General features: G+C 35.3%; 2 protein-coding genes across 2 annotated transcripts in view; one reads left to right on the plus strand and one right to left on the minus strand.

Annotated features, from left to right (window-relative positions):
* The window catches only part of LOC148300923 (uncharacterized), a 112,744-nt gene extending 103,457 nt beyond the window's left edge, over positions 1-9,287 (plus strand). Inside the window, exons 4-5 of the mRNA XM_088274115.1 lie at positions 1,008-1,219; positions 3,073-9,287. Of these exons, the coding sequence (XP_088130241.1) occupies positions 1,008-1,219; positions 3,073-8,040 (5,180 nt within the window). The 3' untranslated portion in view covers positions 8,041-9,287. The remainder of the gene's footprint in view (positions 1-1,007; positions 1,220-3,072) is intronic.
* A 4,779-nt stretch (positions 9,288-14,066) lies between these two features.
* LOC148300925 (cysteine-rich PDZ-binding protein) lies at positions 14,067-16,531 on the minus strand. The gene is made up of 2 exons (XM_088274100.1): positions 16,248-16,531; positions 14,067-15,701 (listed from the first exon to the last, which is right to left on the minus strand). The coding sequence occupies exons 1-2, from the start codon at positions 16,418-16,420 to the stop codon at positions 15,572-15,574; spliced, it is 303 nt and encodes a 100-aa protein (XP_088130226.1). The 5' UTR covers positions 16,421-16,531; the 3' UTR covers positions 14,067-15,571.
* Between the last annotated feature and the right edge of the window lie 923 nt (positions 16,532-17,454).

The raw sequence follows: 17,454 nt of genomic DNA on the forward strand, positions 1-17,454 counted from the left end.
TTTATACATGAGCAGACTGAGTTTAAACTCAAATTTTTCGGGAAAGCGTAATCAGAGTGCAGTTGGTGAAATAGTGAGGTTATGTGAATTAGAAATCTCAAAATCAGTTTTGAAACTAGTTAATCTTGTTTTTTAATTTAACTTCTATCAGGAGTCCGGTGGCAGAGTAGGATTTAAAATTTTAATAAAAAATAAACTGCAAAGGATAAACATTTATTTTAATAACTAATACAAAGAAGAGAAGTGCGGATTTTGTTTCTTAACCCTTACTGGTCCAGTGTCGAATCTCATTTGACTTCGATTTTATCCTCTTAGGTCCCATGTCGGATGTTATTCGACATTTTTTTCATCATTAGTATTATTAATTTAAATTCCAAGCTTACATTTTTGTCACTCGTATCTATTACAACAGTATGTGGAGCACAGGACAAAATATTGTTTTTCCAATAGGAATGTAACTGTCTACCTAGATTTTTTTTTTAATTTTGGGGGACTGGGAAGGGTTAAAAATAATTTCATCTAAATGTAGACCGTAACATCGGACACACTCTTGGAATCTGGCCTCAGTATTCCATGCCACTCGCTGGAGAAGTGACTCGAGATGCCATTAACTTTCTTTACGCGAACTATATTTTATTTTAGCGCAGAGATGGTCCCGGGGTTGGTTTCATAGGCTTTAGTAAAGTATATGAAAGTAAATTGAATTGTATTTTGAAAAATGAAAGCAACAACTTTGTGGATCATAGTGATTATTATTTTGAGAAACAAAAAGACATAGTTTTTTGATCCACTCACATTTTTATTAACAACCAACTAGTTTCGGCAACAACCTGTTGTCCTCTTCAGGGTTTATTCATGACAGACTAGTCATAAATAAACCCTGAAGTCTTTTTATTTCTCTTAAAACAATATAAATTGAATTGTCTCACAATCGTGTATATATACACGATTGTTGGATGTTGTTGTCACCAACATACCCACATTCTTTACACGTATAAAAATTTCAGGTGACAGGATCAACAGCGTGACGATATCGTTCCGGCACATGGTGTACGAAGACGCCGTGGCCATCTTGTCGTACGCCAGCCCCTACGAGCTGCGCCTGGAGGTGGAGGAGGGCCCCGCGGGACCGCAGCACCCTGCGCACTCAGACACCATGCGCAGCCCGCTGGCCCACCCCAAACTGATGAGGGCGGCCTCCCACGCTGACGTCAACGATGTGAGTAGCCTTCTTCTTCTTGGTGTAGGCCTTGTGGCCTGTTTTTAAGAGGGATTAGCCTCCTGCGATGTCGATTCCCAGCTGTCAATCCATCTCTTTAGTGGTCTGCCTTGAGGTCGGCCGTACAGTGTGATGTACGGGAGTCTGGATGGTTCCATTCTCCTCACATGCGCATACCATTGTCTCCTTCGTTGCCTTCCCCACCTAACGACATCTTCCATCTTGCATATTTCCCTGATCCTGGCGTTTCTTATTCTGTCTCGTAGACTCTTGCCTGATATGCTTATTAGAGTCTTCATTTTTGACATTCTTGCAGAAGCAAGTATTCCCCATTCGAGTGCAGTGTCTGCCTTAAATACATGCCTAGAATGGGCTGACCAAGTGGATATTCCTTTGCCAGAGAAGATGCTTTTATGAAATTTGAGAGGCAAAGCTTTTCATTAAATACTTGTCATTAAATAAATAAACTAAAATATTTTATTTCTTCAAAAAAGTTGAATAACACAATTTTTGAAGTACCAACTTTGTGATATTCCATTTTATAATTGAAATGTAACTTTTTTTAAAATCACTATAAATATTTAATTTTAACTTAATTATAATGTCTACCGGTTTCGAAGTTCAGTCTTGATAAAGAAGCGGTTAGCTTAGGTTAGTTATAATAAAATACTTATAGTGATTTTAAAACAAAGTTTCATTTTAATTATATATTATCATGAAATAAATACACTTAACTTATCACAACACATATTGTTATTTTATTTGATAAAAAATACCCTATGATTCTCTGTACTGTAATCCGAACACTCCACTAGTCCGAACAGAGGGTAAATTTTCGGCGTTTGGATTATTACTGTACTACTTTTATCCCCATCTCAAAAGGACAAAAAAATCAAGTTATGTCAATACATGGTGTGAAAAATTGTCAGTGTCGCAAGCCATCAAAATTGAACTTAGGATACCATTTATCCGCAATAGTCGCATTTGCATATCAGATACAGGTTGGAAAAGCGTTATAAAATTAATAAACGGTATTTGTTCTCCAATTGCAGATAGTTGATTCAATTTAGTGTGTTTGCACAAATGGTTGTAATATGTTTGATGAAAATTTAGCGCCAGTTATAGAGCTGAGTAATAATAAATTACATAAACACAATGAGAGTGACATGTGTGATGTGTGTATGTACTGTTATCTGCTAAAACTCAAAATTACTTAATCCTTTTATTATTCTTTCAAAGGTTAATCTAGTTAGCGTATAATTTAAACTCTCTGAATTAACATTTTTGGGCGTCTTAAACCGAATATATGATTGTAAAACAATTGTCAGTTATGCCCTTCAGAATGGGATCAGATGTAATATATCAATTAATATCTGGGCTGTTGGCTCAGTGAATAGTAGGACTTCCCGAGAGATCAAAGTCAGGATAGAACTGGTATTGAGGGCCCGATTCCCACCAGCTCCAAAATGAACCTAAGAAAGATTTGTTTTCAATTGGTCTTTGATGTATTTTTTTCTTAACACACTGTGGACGGTGTTTTTTACGCTTGCGGACCGCTTAATTGATAATTATGAACATATAAATAAGTAAGTAAGTTAAGTAACTTAGTAAGTACATAAGTTAAGACATTAACAGAGAGATTGGTACATAATATATAATTAATACAAATATAATAGGTACATAATATTAAAAACTTCCTGTCTTTTAGCATCAATCGACCAAACGGGTAGAAATACCTTTCCTGTCCATAGTGTGTTAATTTGTGATGTATTTTATCAAATATTTCTCGATAATTTTCTTACTGAGTGTTGTAGAAGTGTATGTATTATAGCATCTCCTTTGTTTGATTTTAGCTGGAGAAAGCAACGCGTCATCCTCCTACGAGACCTCAAGCCTCTCCTAATTCTACCCTGGAGACGTCACACAAGAACACTTCCGCAAGCAGTGCCATAAAGAAGATCATATCGGATAAAATGAACACCTCTACATTGGAGCGGCTCAAGCATCACCAGCTCGCCCCCAAGGAGAGGAAGGACAGCCATCTGACTACACTGGAAAGGGAGAACGAAAAGAATGCTAGGAACAAACACCATATCGATATCAGTCCCAGACCGGACAAGGGAAGAGCTCCGGACGTGGATAATAGCCAAATCTCCAAGCCGGAACGGAATAAGAACAGAAACTCCGCAGAGTTGATTGTGGGGAACGCCAACCAGCGAATCTCCTCGCCTCCCGATGTTATCATCATCAAGGACGGAGGCGATAGGTACAGCGCCAAGGTGGAGAAGACCGAGGTGCAGAAACGGGAATCCGACGCCAGCAAGAAAGGCATGAAATTCGGCATTAGAGTCTTACCGCCAAACGTACCAGATGATGGAACCGTTATCGTGGCTACCAAAAATTCTAAATACGATTCACTCAAGTCGGGACCCGAGAACGGAAATATCGTGGCAGAGATCAGGAGCATCGATGAAGTGGACAAGAACTTCGCCAACAATGTCGCCGCGAGTGCGGAAGCCGAAATGCAGAAAGCCAAACCGTCGGCGCCTGTCGTTGCCAAGAGGAGAGAAAAACCCGTAGCTCCGGTTCCCAACGCTAGAAATCTACCTCCCAACAACATCGCAGTCAGTCCTGCGCATGTCGAAATCAAGATGGACACCTCAACACCGGAGAAGAAGATGAACGATTACGACGATGTGGCGTTCAGCAGAGCCGACGACTTGAATTCGAGCGGGATCAAACGAGATGCGCAAGGGATTCCGCAAGAGATTCCTCAACATATGATGGAGGCAGCCATGTACGCCAGGCATAATAGAAAACCCGCAGCGGAGATGGTTGTCGAAAAGAACAAGCCCGAGCCGCCGCCGAAACGGGAACTCACAAAGATTGAAATTAAAAATGAAAAAGAGTCCGCAGCCAGTAAAGCGGCGAGTAAGAAATCTAAAGGCAAAGCTCCTTCGCCGCCTGACCCTTCTAGATCGGAAAATTCGAGCGATACGGAGAGCTCCAATGTGACTCAGGACACAGTTGTCAGTGTGGATACCAGGCACCCCAACAAAAGCATGAATTTCACTGACAATTTCAACGATCAGAGTGACCCCGATATGCGCAGATTCATGGACGTGGACAGAAACAACTCCTCGTTCTTGCAAGAGTCGAACAGATCCGATGACATGATTCTGGGTAAAATAAACACCTCGACTCCCAAAGTGGAAAAGGTAGTCAAGAGAATGAGGCCGGATATACCGACTCAGAAGCCGAACGAATCCCAAGTGGACGACATGGACTACGAGTTGAAGCCGTACCAAAAGAAGGAAGCCAGCGATTCCTTGAACAACTATTTCGAAGACTCCAGGAGCATCATTTCTTCGAACCTTGATGGACATTCCGTCATTTCTCTCAGCCAGGATAGTTTCGCTTCGAATACGATCAGCGAACTGGACAAAATTGCAAACGCTTCCACGACTATCGAGTTGAATTCGAGCGACATTACCATTCACAGTTCTCCGACGAACGATTCCGATAATCCGATGCAAGATGTGGAAGATAATGAGCGCAAAGCCGCAAGCCTCGGGGACTTGTCGCGGCTCGAACCCGCCGACAAATCCAGGAAGCCGTCCCAGGGAACCCTGGAGAGGGCCCAGAGCCTGGATATCACAACGGAGGAATCTAAAATTACGGTGACCGATAAGCACGCCCCTCCCAAGAAGCGTAAATCTAATTCGGTCTTCGACGGAAGTTACTACGACGACAATGCGGACAACACGCCTTCGGACTCCAATGAAAATGTCAGTCAAATGCTGGTCCATTCTAAAGAACCGAGGCTCAGTCTGAACATTGGAAACGTTTCCATGGAAGGATTGAACACTTTCCAGAGGAACCGACTGAAGAAATCGACAGAATGGGGTAATTTAGAGGACGCCATTTTCATGAAGAAAGATTTCAGCAACTCCGGATCTTCCGAAATCGCCAACTCCGCGGAAAACTTGAACCAATCTGATTTGAGTGCCAAAACTGTAGTGGCGGCCGCTTTGGAAGATGAAAACGCCAAACTAAACGAAGAGATCAATAAACTCAAACTGGCTTCCGGAGAAGCGGTGGCGGATGTCGTCGAAAAGGCGGGAGCCAAAGTTAACGAGATGTATGATAGAATTCAAACACGGCTGCCCGAAACCGAGCTTGTCAAGCCGCAAAAAGAAGTGCTGAAGATATCTCCCGATATAACGACCACCGTATCGTCTGTTGAACTACAAAAGAATGTTGTAAAACCAGAAATTCAAATCAGAACAAAACAAACGCACGTTGAGACTTACGACACAAGACCGAACTTTGAAATCGGCACGTACGTTTCCGACCCTAACAATAAATATAAGACGGACAATAGTCCTATTAGCTCAAGCAGACTGTCTCCCAAACTGGAAGACAAGTTGACAATGATATATGACACAAATATCCCCGACGACATAAAAGTTTCGAGGCACACTTTGGTGAGCAGCTTGGAAAGGCCGAAGTCCGATCTGATGAAGAAGCTGCTGGCGCAGAATCCCGCTCTGAGCGCAAATATCGACAAGACAAACACACCGCAAACTGACTTGGAAAAGAATGAGCAAATCGAATCCACGGTAGAAACTCATTACGGCGAACAGTTCATCGACGCAAACAGCGCAGATATTGGTGCGGATAAAAATCTTGATTCCAAAACCAACGCTACGTCGTTCACATTGTTGAACCAACCGGACATCGTCAATCTGAGAATTAAACAGAACGGCCCGGAGATCGTCGCGGAAACAGAGGACCCGGCTAAAATCGAAACAGACTTCATCAGCAACATCAATATTATCGGAGCCACACCCAAGAATGATCCTTCTAAAATCAACTTCCGTTTCGATTCCTCTTACCCTGTCACTTCTCCGGATAAAGCGTCGGCGAGAAGTTTCTTCTCCACTAACGATAATGTCGTCACAATAACCACCGACGGAAGTCAACCTTCTTCCATAATCACGATCGAAGGGGACCCGAACATGCAAAACGTCGTCGAAAATTTCAGAAACTCGATTGAGATCAACAGCAGCGTGGATGACCTCAAGGAAGGCGCGTTGAAAACGCTGAAAGACCAAACGGAAACTGAACAGAGTCTGTACAACGAGATCATTTCCGAGTTACAAAAGGGAGGCGCGGAGGTTACGGAAGAACAGCCTGTCATTTCCACTTCCACCAGCACCACTACTTATTTAGTCGAAGGAAATGAGAGAAACATCGGAGGCATGACTCCCTACGTCATCGACACGCAGACTGTCAATCTGCCCGGTCAGAAAACGGTGACTGTCAGTGTGACAGAAGACGAGCATGGGAATAAGATCATAACCCAAAATGTGGAGGAAACTGTCACTAGATTAGTAACGGTCACCTCGGCCCCTATCGAAGTAGAACAGTACACATTCGGGATCATCAGAAACCCCACAGCTGCAGATATGCAACGAATCGAAGATTCCGACTTCAGCGAAAATATCGACTCAAAAATCATATCCGAAATTCAACATCAGAACCCTAATATCAAGTTCATATCTTCCGAACCGACTTACACAAATACGGATACGATGATGGTCAATGCCAACATGTCGGAGGAAGAAACCATGGCTTTACTGGAAAGATTCAAAAGCAACCCCCAAATTTTAATGGGAAACAGCCAAAATGCCCCCGGAGTCATAATAAAAGAAACTAAAATGGTGACAGAGGAATCTAAAAACGAATTTGACGGACATCCCGTTATAAAAATGACTCAGGCTTCGTACAAGTTCAGGGAGGAGGACGATTCTGATAACCAACCGATCAAAATCGTGAAAATGATCGAATCGCACGGAAACGTCAGGTTGGAGGATGTGGAAGAAATGAACATGCAAATGGGTTCGGAAGGGGTTCACAAGATGGTGGATAAGTTCAACAAGTCCAACGGAGAACCGACCAGAATTGGAGACAACATTTACACGAGAAGTGAGACTATCACGACAGAGGGTCACGTCGACAGTCCAGTCGTTAGCAGAATGGAAATCAAATCCTCCAACATCCCTCTCAAGGATTACATCACAGAAATAGAGGTCCTCACGCCGCGTACCGAAAAGATCCAGCAAAAACGACAAAGCCATTCCAACGAACATTTGCCGCAAAATGTTACGACATACTTTGCTCAACCGACTCGATTCAGCGAATTGGACATTTCCTTCATGGGTGATTTCCTGAACAACGAACGACGATTTACGGAAAAGGAAAAACTCGACTCGGAAAAATACGAACGCAGAAAATCGTACAGCCCCGATACCGTCCAAAACGGAAGAGACTTTTCACTCGGCAGGCATTCTAACGACGACAAGCAAAAGAGACACAGCGATTTCGACCTCCCGCGAAATACGCACATCAAATTCAGAACGGCGACGTACGAACCGCAGACAACCACGCCGAACAAGCTCACGTCGTCCGAAAAGAGGCTGTCGCAGATAGAGATACTGAAATCTAATTTCGAGAAAGGAAGCTCCGAAAGCCTGACCAGCCCCACGCAAGGGAAGCCGCTGGTTTCCTCCAAGCCCAGCAGCATTCCCGTAAAACTCCCCGACAAACCGGCGTCGCCGCACAAAACCACAACCGTCAGTCCTTCGAAGATACCCGTTCTCCACACCCAGAGCCAGAAGAGTGTCAGCCAAGAAAACCTGACCGACAAGAGTCTCAGCGTCCACAAGACCTCCCCCCACAGCAAGCTGACCCCCCCGGCCGGGAACATAACCATTACCTCAATCAAAAGTAGCTCACGGAATCCAAGCGGGAAATGAGAGACTTTCAAATATTTAAAATTTGTTTAAAACTTATATTGTTCGTTGAATATAGTATCTAAGAGCTCAAGGTCGCGCGTTTTTACAACGAGAATGATCGGTGAATATTTATGTATGATATATTTTATATAAACGTAGTGTTACTCTCAATATCATTATATTGAACTTGATAATCATTACATTATCTTTTTTCTGGTGAAATGTATCGAAAAAATATCACTATAAAAGAGGGCATGAAAGGTAGAATTTTTGTTCTTACCTATTAAATTTATTTTTAAAATATGGCAACTTTAAGCTCATAGTAAAAAGCATATAGTAAATTGAAATTTATAACTTTATTTTTATCGAACTTATGATAGTTCTTTGTCTATGATGTTATTTGCTGTATTGTTGCTCCTACACGGATGAAAGTTTTCACAAATACATACAGGGTATGATCCGTTTTGCCTCAATCTTTTGGTATTGTCTATTGTGTTTCCCATCAGCTATTCATTTTGCTGAGATCCGTTCATTGTCAGTTTTTGATCACACACCAAAGTGGGGAAATCAGTCTGCCTCTATCATATGTCATACGCGTGTTATTATTATTTTGGTTTACAAGTGATCATGGTGATTCAAGGTGGGGCGACCATTCTGTAATGTCATCAGATTCTCACAACATCCATGGTCACCAAATTTTCCAAATAGCGTTTCCAGACTGTAATTTTGAAAATACCGGTTGGTCCGCCATATGCATTTGTATGTATGCACCAGATATTTGATATTAAATAATATTTATCGAAGTACTTAATTGTGGCCATACAGTGTTATTTTTATAAAAATTACACAGATGGCTCTACAGTGCAATATTAGAGAATGCTCCAATTATTTTAGCTGATTTTTTCGCCAGAATAAAGATGAATATTAATTTTTACATTTAATTATTAAGTCAATATTTATATTTTTCAAGCATAGCCATATAAAACATGTTACTTATAATGTTTACATGTTGAGATATACTTTATAATTTTATTTATATGACGTAACATACATTTTTTTACTCTCACTGTACCTGCTTTTTTTTAGTGTCGCCACATTTTTTTGTTGTTGATGTATTCAACAATTTCGATTAATATTTTTGACTCATTGCATTTGAGGGCGTTTGGATATTCCAATGAAAAATAAACACCTTCAAATTCTGATTCTCACAGAATAAACTATTTCAACTTGAATTTTAAACTGTTTTCAATGCAATGCCTAATTTCAAATCAAAGTACTTAACTACAAATCAGAAAATGATTTTTTCCGACCATTCTTTTTTTAAATGCTTGTCAATCAAAAAGTTGTTTTGATTCTGCAATCTTCAAATACCTGAAGTTGAATTTAGCGTTTTTTGTTTATTGAAATGTCCATTAAACCATTTTTTTGACAAACTATGCAGTTGATTTTAAAAAATATTTATAAAGGAAAAAAAAATTCAATTGCAAAAAATTCATAAAAAAACATGCACAATTTTATAATTGTATTACAGATTGATATATTTTTATTAGTGTTTTGAAATGGATTTGATAAAAATGATAAATCATAATATAAGAAAGATTTTTATAATCTATTTAAAAAAATTATTTACTATCACGCATATTCATCGTACGTATATTTTTATGCATATGTAAAGACGTTATTTATTTCCATTATGTTTTGGAAATACTAAATAGTTGAAAATCACATAAATTTGATAGAAAATGGTTCGAAATATTTTGACAGTTATAAAAAGCATAGAATTTTTCTGTGCAAAAAAGATTGGTATTTTTTTATTATCCGATGTTTCAACATCTTATTTTTTTAAATCTATGGACAGTATTAAAGCAATAACGAAGGTTGTGTGAGAAAAGCATGATAAATACTTACTTTATATGAATAAATACATTTATTTAAGTTTTTTTAAATTCAGATGTTTAGAGTTTCGTTACCTGATTTATATATTAATAACACTGGCATTTTTTCTTCTCTATTATAATGTCCCTTATATAATGTAATATAAACAAGCATTCTGGATATACAAGAGGCTTTTAAGTGGAGGGGGACACTGAAAAAATATGCTCATTAAACATTCCAATTGAAAAAATATTATTAAAGAACAGTATTATTGAAAGACATGGCAAAATGGCCAATATAATTTGAAGTTGTGATTATTCAATAAACTCACTATCATATATACTTTTAAATATTCTCATAATTTTATTTGATTATTCAAATTGATATTATAAAGTGCCAGCAAATTTTAAAGCAAAAAAATATTTATTTATATTACAGTAGATTCTCTAAATTCGGTGAATGGCACATTAATTTTTTTCAACATATAGTTAAAAACTCTATCAACAATGATCCAGTAATTTCAGACCTCCAAGAAACCATTGCCTTAATAGTGTGCAATGTAAAAGTTTGACTATACAGTACTCAATATTGTAGAATTAATCTTGCTAACTTGGTGTATTAGGGAACGGAATGGTTTGTCCTTGTAGTCTCATTTTTTTTTATTTCAAAATAATCTGGGGAGATGTGGATTGTAGAACATTTTGGATCTTAGATGTTTACTCTCGAATAATTGGAAAACTGTGCCTAGTTGACCGAGTTTGCACTACTCTTGTATGTTACACAGATCTGCCGATCAGTGACCACTACCAGTCTTGTAGGCTAATACAGAAAAAAAGAGAGAGAGAGAGATAGGCTTCTCACAACTTATATCGATCCTCTGTGGCACATCCTAGTGTATCCAAAAATAATCTGGTGTATATTGGATTGTAGAGACTATTGTACTAGTGATTACGTTATGCATTCCGGTATTTTCTCTTTATCTGATAAAAATAAATATTTTCTAGTGATATTTAGTAATAAATGATTATTTTACTACATGTTTGTATGTATATTATAAATAAAACTAATATTAATTGTTAAATATATATTAAAATAAAAGTCTAATGGTGCCTTATTGTATCATAAACAACGATTAAGTATAGTTTTAATTCTGCTCTACTTCAACTCACAAAAATTGCATTATGCATGGTCTAATTTCGTTAGTTTATTTATGAAACTTGCATTGGAAATTGTAATTTTATTGGTCATTTATGAAAATTTATTAGTTTTTGGTTCATTTTAATTAGTCTATTGAAAAGTTACTTTTGTAGAAACACAGAAGTGTAATTTGGTTAATTTATGGGAATAAATGCTCTGATTTTACAATTGAGATGGGGTTGATTTTACATGGAATTAGATGCCTATTTTAAGTGATTATTATTGGTTTAAATTACATGCGAATATAGCAAATGATTTTCTAGAACCTGCCTCATAATAACAATTATGAATATGGGATCCAAATAGTCACATGTACTTTATTTGCAATTGGACATTATTTAAAACACTTAAGAATTTATACCACGTGAAAAACTGCTTTAAGAAATACAAGAAACAATATATATTTTTGAAGATATAAAAGTAATTTATTTTTCACTGATAATGATATATAAATATTGCCATAATTTATAAACTGAATTATATATGAATATATTTTTATAAAAAAATATTTATGTCATACTTTTCCCATTTTATTTAAAAAAAGGTTGCACTTATTAAATTTGTCACTTAGGCAACATTAAAATGGTATAAATATTTTTTTAAACATTCCTGATTTTTTTGTTTTCTGAATAGTTAAGTTTATTAAATACCGTCTTCTATGATTTTGGTATGCTTTGATAATATTACAAACTAAAATTATACTTTGGCGTTATAATAAATTTTTTATCTTCAGTGTAAAACTTCTACATTTACTATAGTAACTTAAACCGTCCTTTTATCAATAGAAATAAAAGAGTTTGAATAAAAGTTTTAAACTGAAATATCCTTCATGTAAGAAAATATCAGTTCTTGTGATCTTTATCTACACTTACTGGTCTATAAGTCACTGCTTCGATTGAGGCAATATTAATTATATGAAGGCATTCCTGTACTTAAGGCATCAGTCCAGGGAATATATATATATATATATATATATATATATATATATATATATATATATATATATATATATATATATATATATATATATATATATATATATATATATATATATATATATATATATATATATATATATATATATATATATATATATATATATATATATATTTATGGATAAATATATTCCTGATTCCCCTGGTAATTAATCTCGGGACTTCCAGGATGGTAGCCAAATGCGGTAACCATTATACTGTGGAGGCAGACAATATATTCCAGCTACATATAAATTTATTGAATAAAATTTATATATTAATTAATTAGAGTATAAAATAACAAATGTCCCTCCATTTTGATGATTTGACTATAAAATTATGAACATTTCTGATGAAAATATATATAATATCGACCAATATTATATTTATAACTGGTCAGTTTTTTAAAAATTATTTTATCTTTTCAGAGATAAATTATGGATCCTTAAGGTAAAAATTCTGATCCACAGTAGCATCTAGATTGTATGTAATTCATTTCTATTTGATTAAAATAATTAATTTTATCTTAAATTCAACCGTTGTTTTATGCTGGATTTGAATCAGTTTTCAAATTGGTCAATTATTTATTTTATGTTTTGCAATGCAGTCTCCATTTTGAAATATAAATATGCATCTATTTAGTTCTTTTATCTATGGACATAGCTATCATAGATTATGGATTTATTTCACATGCGCAATTATTATATTTGTTTGCAATATTTATTCTTAATAATATGAAACGCAGAGTGAACAAAGGTGTTTGTGTAACTATATAACCATGTATATTTTAAATCTATGCATTATTTTGCTGTACATATTATGTGACATCCCATTAACAATGATTTATATCGCAACAGTTATCATTACACATTATGTTTAAGTATTAAGTCATGTATCAATATTTTATAAATAAACACTTTACTTTGGAAATCCAATGTTTTATTTTCCCTTTTTCAGATAATCCCATTATCAGTGCTATTTCCTTCAAACTCTATGAAGGAACATTGCAACAAAGTATTTTCATACATGCAGTAGAAACTCATGGTATAATGTTAATGAAATTTTATTCAAGATTATTTGTTTGTTTTTTTTTCTCTATATTTTTTATCCTAAACTTGTCACCCGTTAGTAAAAACTAACTACATAATATTATAAGTCTTTTTCTAAACTCAAGTTCACATTTCAAAAAAGATAAAGAAGAATATCGCAGTCTGGGTATTCACAGGGCTAACCTATCATTGGTTAAGTGACTTTACACATATCGCTCACTCCTTTCAAGAACGTCATAAATCAAAAATCGTCAATTTTCAGTTGTGCTTGTTTTCGGAATGCCTAGAAAATGTACTATATTCCAGCAAAAGCAGCATATTTTTAACATAATATTTACCCGCTACAGGGCAGAAAATGTTGTTTTTGCATTTTGAAGAAAAGGTATTGTTTAATTATTTTTTTAAATATACTCAATATTTTTCAAATGGAGGAAAAACCTTCAGGTTTTACCTAAAAAGATCTGTTGCACAGTTAAAAGTTCAATAAGTGGCTTGATATTTATTTTTACTAAATTGTGTTATATTTTTACTTTAAAAACATTCTCCTGAAATATCAAGTTTTTTGATTTACGACGTTCTTGAAAAGAATATTCACCGTCCTACCCATGATTAACAACCACACTACTAATAATAAATCTACTATACTACTAATAACTAATAATAATAAATCTCACGTCGCTTTTATGTTCGGGTTCACGGGGGCCATCTACGGGTGATTTGAGAAAGCTTTTATTTGGCAAAGACGCATTTTAAATCTAGATGTATGCAAGATTCAAACCGGTTTACATTTTACAAGTATTTGGACGCACTCAAAATGTTACATATAACATATTTTCATTAATGTAGAGGCAACATCGTGAACTACATACTGTATGCACAAAATTGTCCCATAAATAAATGCTAAATCATAAATTACAAAAAAAAATTATCAGGTTAAATGAAAAAAAACTTGTAGTTTTTTTTAAATCTTTATTTTTAACTTATATTACCTTAAAAAATATTATGCTAGATATGCAACCCATATATATGGATGTATTATTTTTTCATCACATTATACAATTGTAGTTTGTTATTGTAGTACTTGTTAGTGTGGTTTATTATACAATTTTGTTTTTGTGTACTACAAATGCACGTGTGGTGAACAACATCTTTTTTATTGTATGATTTCTATCACTACAGATAGAGATAAGTTTCTCGTAGCCATTTTTAAGAATTTGTCCGCCTCCATAGTGCAATGGTCAGCACGCTCGGCTACCGTTCTGGAGGTCCCGGGTTCGATCCCCAGGGGGGGTCAAATAAATAGAAGTGATTTTTTCACTCTAATATTTATTCAATATTACCCTGGACTGGTACCGGAAGCGGAGGGCTGATCACCTTTCCTTCATGCGTTAACGATCAAGATAATACTGCGTTTATATGATGCAGTACCCTATGCACCATCGGGATGCGGATAAGGGTTTGAATTTTTAAGAATGGGGGGAATTTTAATTCAAACACTGGACATTTTTATATTGACAGGCACCGTGGCGTAGTTGGGTAGATACTCGACTGGGAAACTGGCGTCGCAGGTTCGATTTCCGCCAATTGCAAAATGAATCTGATAAAGATGTATTTTCAATTGGTTTGGGTGTTTGTGATGTATTTTACCTTCCGTATCCTTACTATCCTAACTGCAGACAAGTCTCTAAAAGTAGAAGCTGGTTACTTCTTTAAAAAAAGATTTTTAAAGAAATAAAAATTCGAGTTTAAGACGCACCTGAATTTTGGAAGGAATATAAAACCAGTCTGATGATATTGTAAATAAAATAAAAACATTAAATAAATTTATGTTCCAAATAAAATAAAAGCGGAAAAAAATACAAAGTTGATGATTTATTATATAAAATGCAGTTCCAGACAAAATATGTCAGTAAAAAGTCTTATCTATTAAGTCCACTCCATACCACCCGTGCATTATGTGTGTTTAAGACACCGCATAGGTTCCATTTGGCTTTCCGACCGTATGGAACTAAACGAGGGTTAAACATATTGCTCACTTATTTCAACAACGTCATATGTCAAAAATGGTCAATTTTCCGTTGTGCATGTTTTCGAAATGCCCAGAAATGTACAGCAAAAGCAGCATATTTTTATCTGAATATTTACCCGCTACAGGGCAGAAAGTGTTGTTTTTGCATTTTGAAGAAAAGGTAATGTTCAATTATTTTTTTAAATATTCTAAATATTTTTCAAATGGAGAAAAAACCTTCAGGTTTTACCTAAAAAGATCTGTTGCACAGCAAAAGAACAAAAAATGGCTTGATATATATTTTTAATACATTTCATTATATTTTTAAACTTTAAAAACGATCTCCTGAAAATCAAGTTTTTTTTATACATGACGCTGTTGAAAGGAGTGAGCGATATGGGAGTTATGTACAAAAGTAGTTGTCTTATAACCGAGTTTTTGTTGATTCGTCAAGTGGAGCTTTGCCGGTAGTTCTTTGTGTCAATCATCTTCTTTCCGCACATGGCGCATATGCCCTTCTTGTAGGCGCAAGCTTGGCAATAATGTGATCCTACTTGGTGTACCTTCATTCGACATATCCTAGAATTCAAAATAAACAGCAATAATGAGAAGGAACATCAGGCAAAGCTTTTTAAAAATAATTTTAAAAACATTTTTTCTTTAATTGATTCGGCAGTCACTTTGTGGTACAAATATATGCATTTTTAATTTATTTATTTATTTAATTAGTAAATACCACTATTTCTTAAAATCTATTGTGACACGTGTTTCGATGCATTCCGCATCATTTTCAAATACACAGATAGATAGAGGTTTCACTGTATACGTTATTTGAAAACGTACATATGTACATTGAAAATGTCATAAATAGTGTTTGAAAATAATCGGAATACATCGAAACACATATCACAATAGATTTTTTTAGTGGTATTTACTAAGTGAACATATTACATACATAAAAGCAGTGATTCAAAATTTTCAAGAACCGGTTCGCCCTTAGCTACTACAAATACCTCCCCCAGAAGGTTTTTACATTTATTTATTTATTTGTTTTTTATTCTACTGAATGCTACAGATTAAGATAAGCATTATTGATACGATAAATGAATATCCGATAAAACTAACCTGCATCCTTCAAATTTCGCTGTGTATGGGCTAAATCTCGATTTGCTTCCCGTAATTGCTTTATTTTCGCCAACTTTTCTTCCCCCGGATTCGACTGTATTTCTGGCTCCACTTTTCCAGGGGTCTGGTGTGATAACACGACCTAATTTTTTTTCGCATTTTTCGCACACCATCTTAGAATGTGTATTTTCTTATTAATTTTAAACAATGCGCCAAATCCAAAACGCTTTTACAAAACTGCAAACAAAAACACACAGAATATCGAATAAACGTCAAAATTCTACAAATTACCATAGATTATGTAGTAAGGTTGACGTTTAATTTCAAAGACAAAAAAGCTCCGTCCGATGACATCATAAATACCCTTATTTTATCATTATTTCACATGGGTAAGTACTGACAATCTTTGGTGTTTTTTTTATCTTGTAATTCTTTCAATTTTCACGTAATTCGCTCATCATTTTCAAATAAAATATCTTTAGGTACTCTTCATCTAAAATATCACATTTTCTCTTACTTGATATAATGGAATAAGTATTTTTTTAGCTTTGTGTATATCAATTGGTTTGATAGTTTTTTTTGTCCGTTTTTTTTTTAAATGCATTTTTTTAAAAATTAATTCTGGATCAGTTTAATTCAACTCGTATTTAACGGGTTGGAAAAAAATCTACATTCTACATTTTTTCTATCGTTAGAACTCTATCCATTCAACAACAACAAAAGAGAGAAAAACGCATTTAAATTTTTTGGCGTCCTGCACTTGAATTTTGTGTATTGAATAATGTTTGAGGTAATCTGGTTTACTAAGTAACGGCAAAATTCAATCGGTATAGGTTTCTGTAATTACAGAAAGTTAACTTTAAAATTTTGTTGATATTTGATGATGCAGTGCCACATACATAAATGCTACTAAAAATAATAAATTTACTTCCGATACTTACAGAAACCTATACTGATCGGATTTTGGGGTACATATTTGGAAATCACCAGACAAACTGTATGGTCCACTCCACCTTTAATTTTGTAAATTTATTTCCAATAATGCACCAGTTATTTGTACTCTTACAGTCGGCAATGACATTGATAGAGTCAAGATTATTTTCCATTTGGTTTTTGGATGATCTTTAAAAATAATATCACGCAGCATTCCGTTCTTGGAATATAAAAAGGAATCATATAATTATGGTCTATGATAAATTTCATTATT

The sequence above is a fragment of the Brachycentrus maculatus genome, unplaced genomic scaffold, assembly GCF_059751285.1.
Source record: "Brachycentrus maculatus isolate JH-2025_06_01 unplaced genomic scaffold, ASM5975128v1 h1tg000633l, whole genome shotgun sequence".
Lineage (NCBI taxonomy): Eukaryota > Metazoa > Arthropoda > Insecta > Trichoptera > Brachycentridae > Brachycentrus > Brachycentrus maculatus.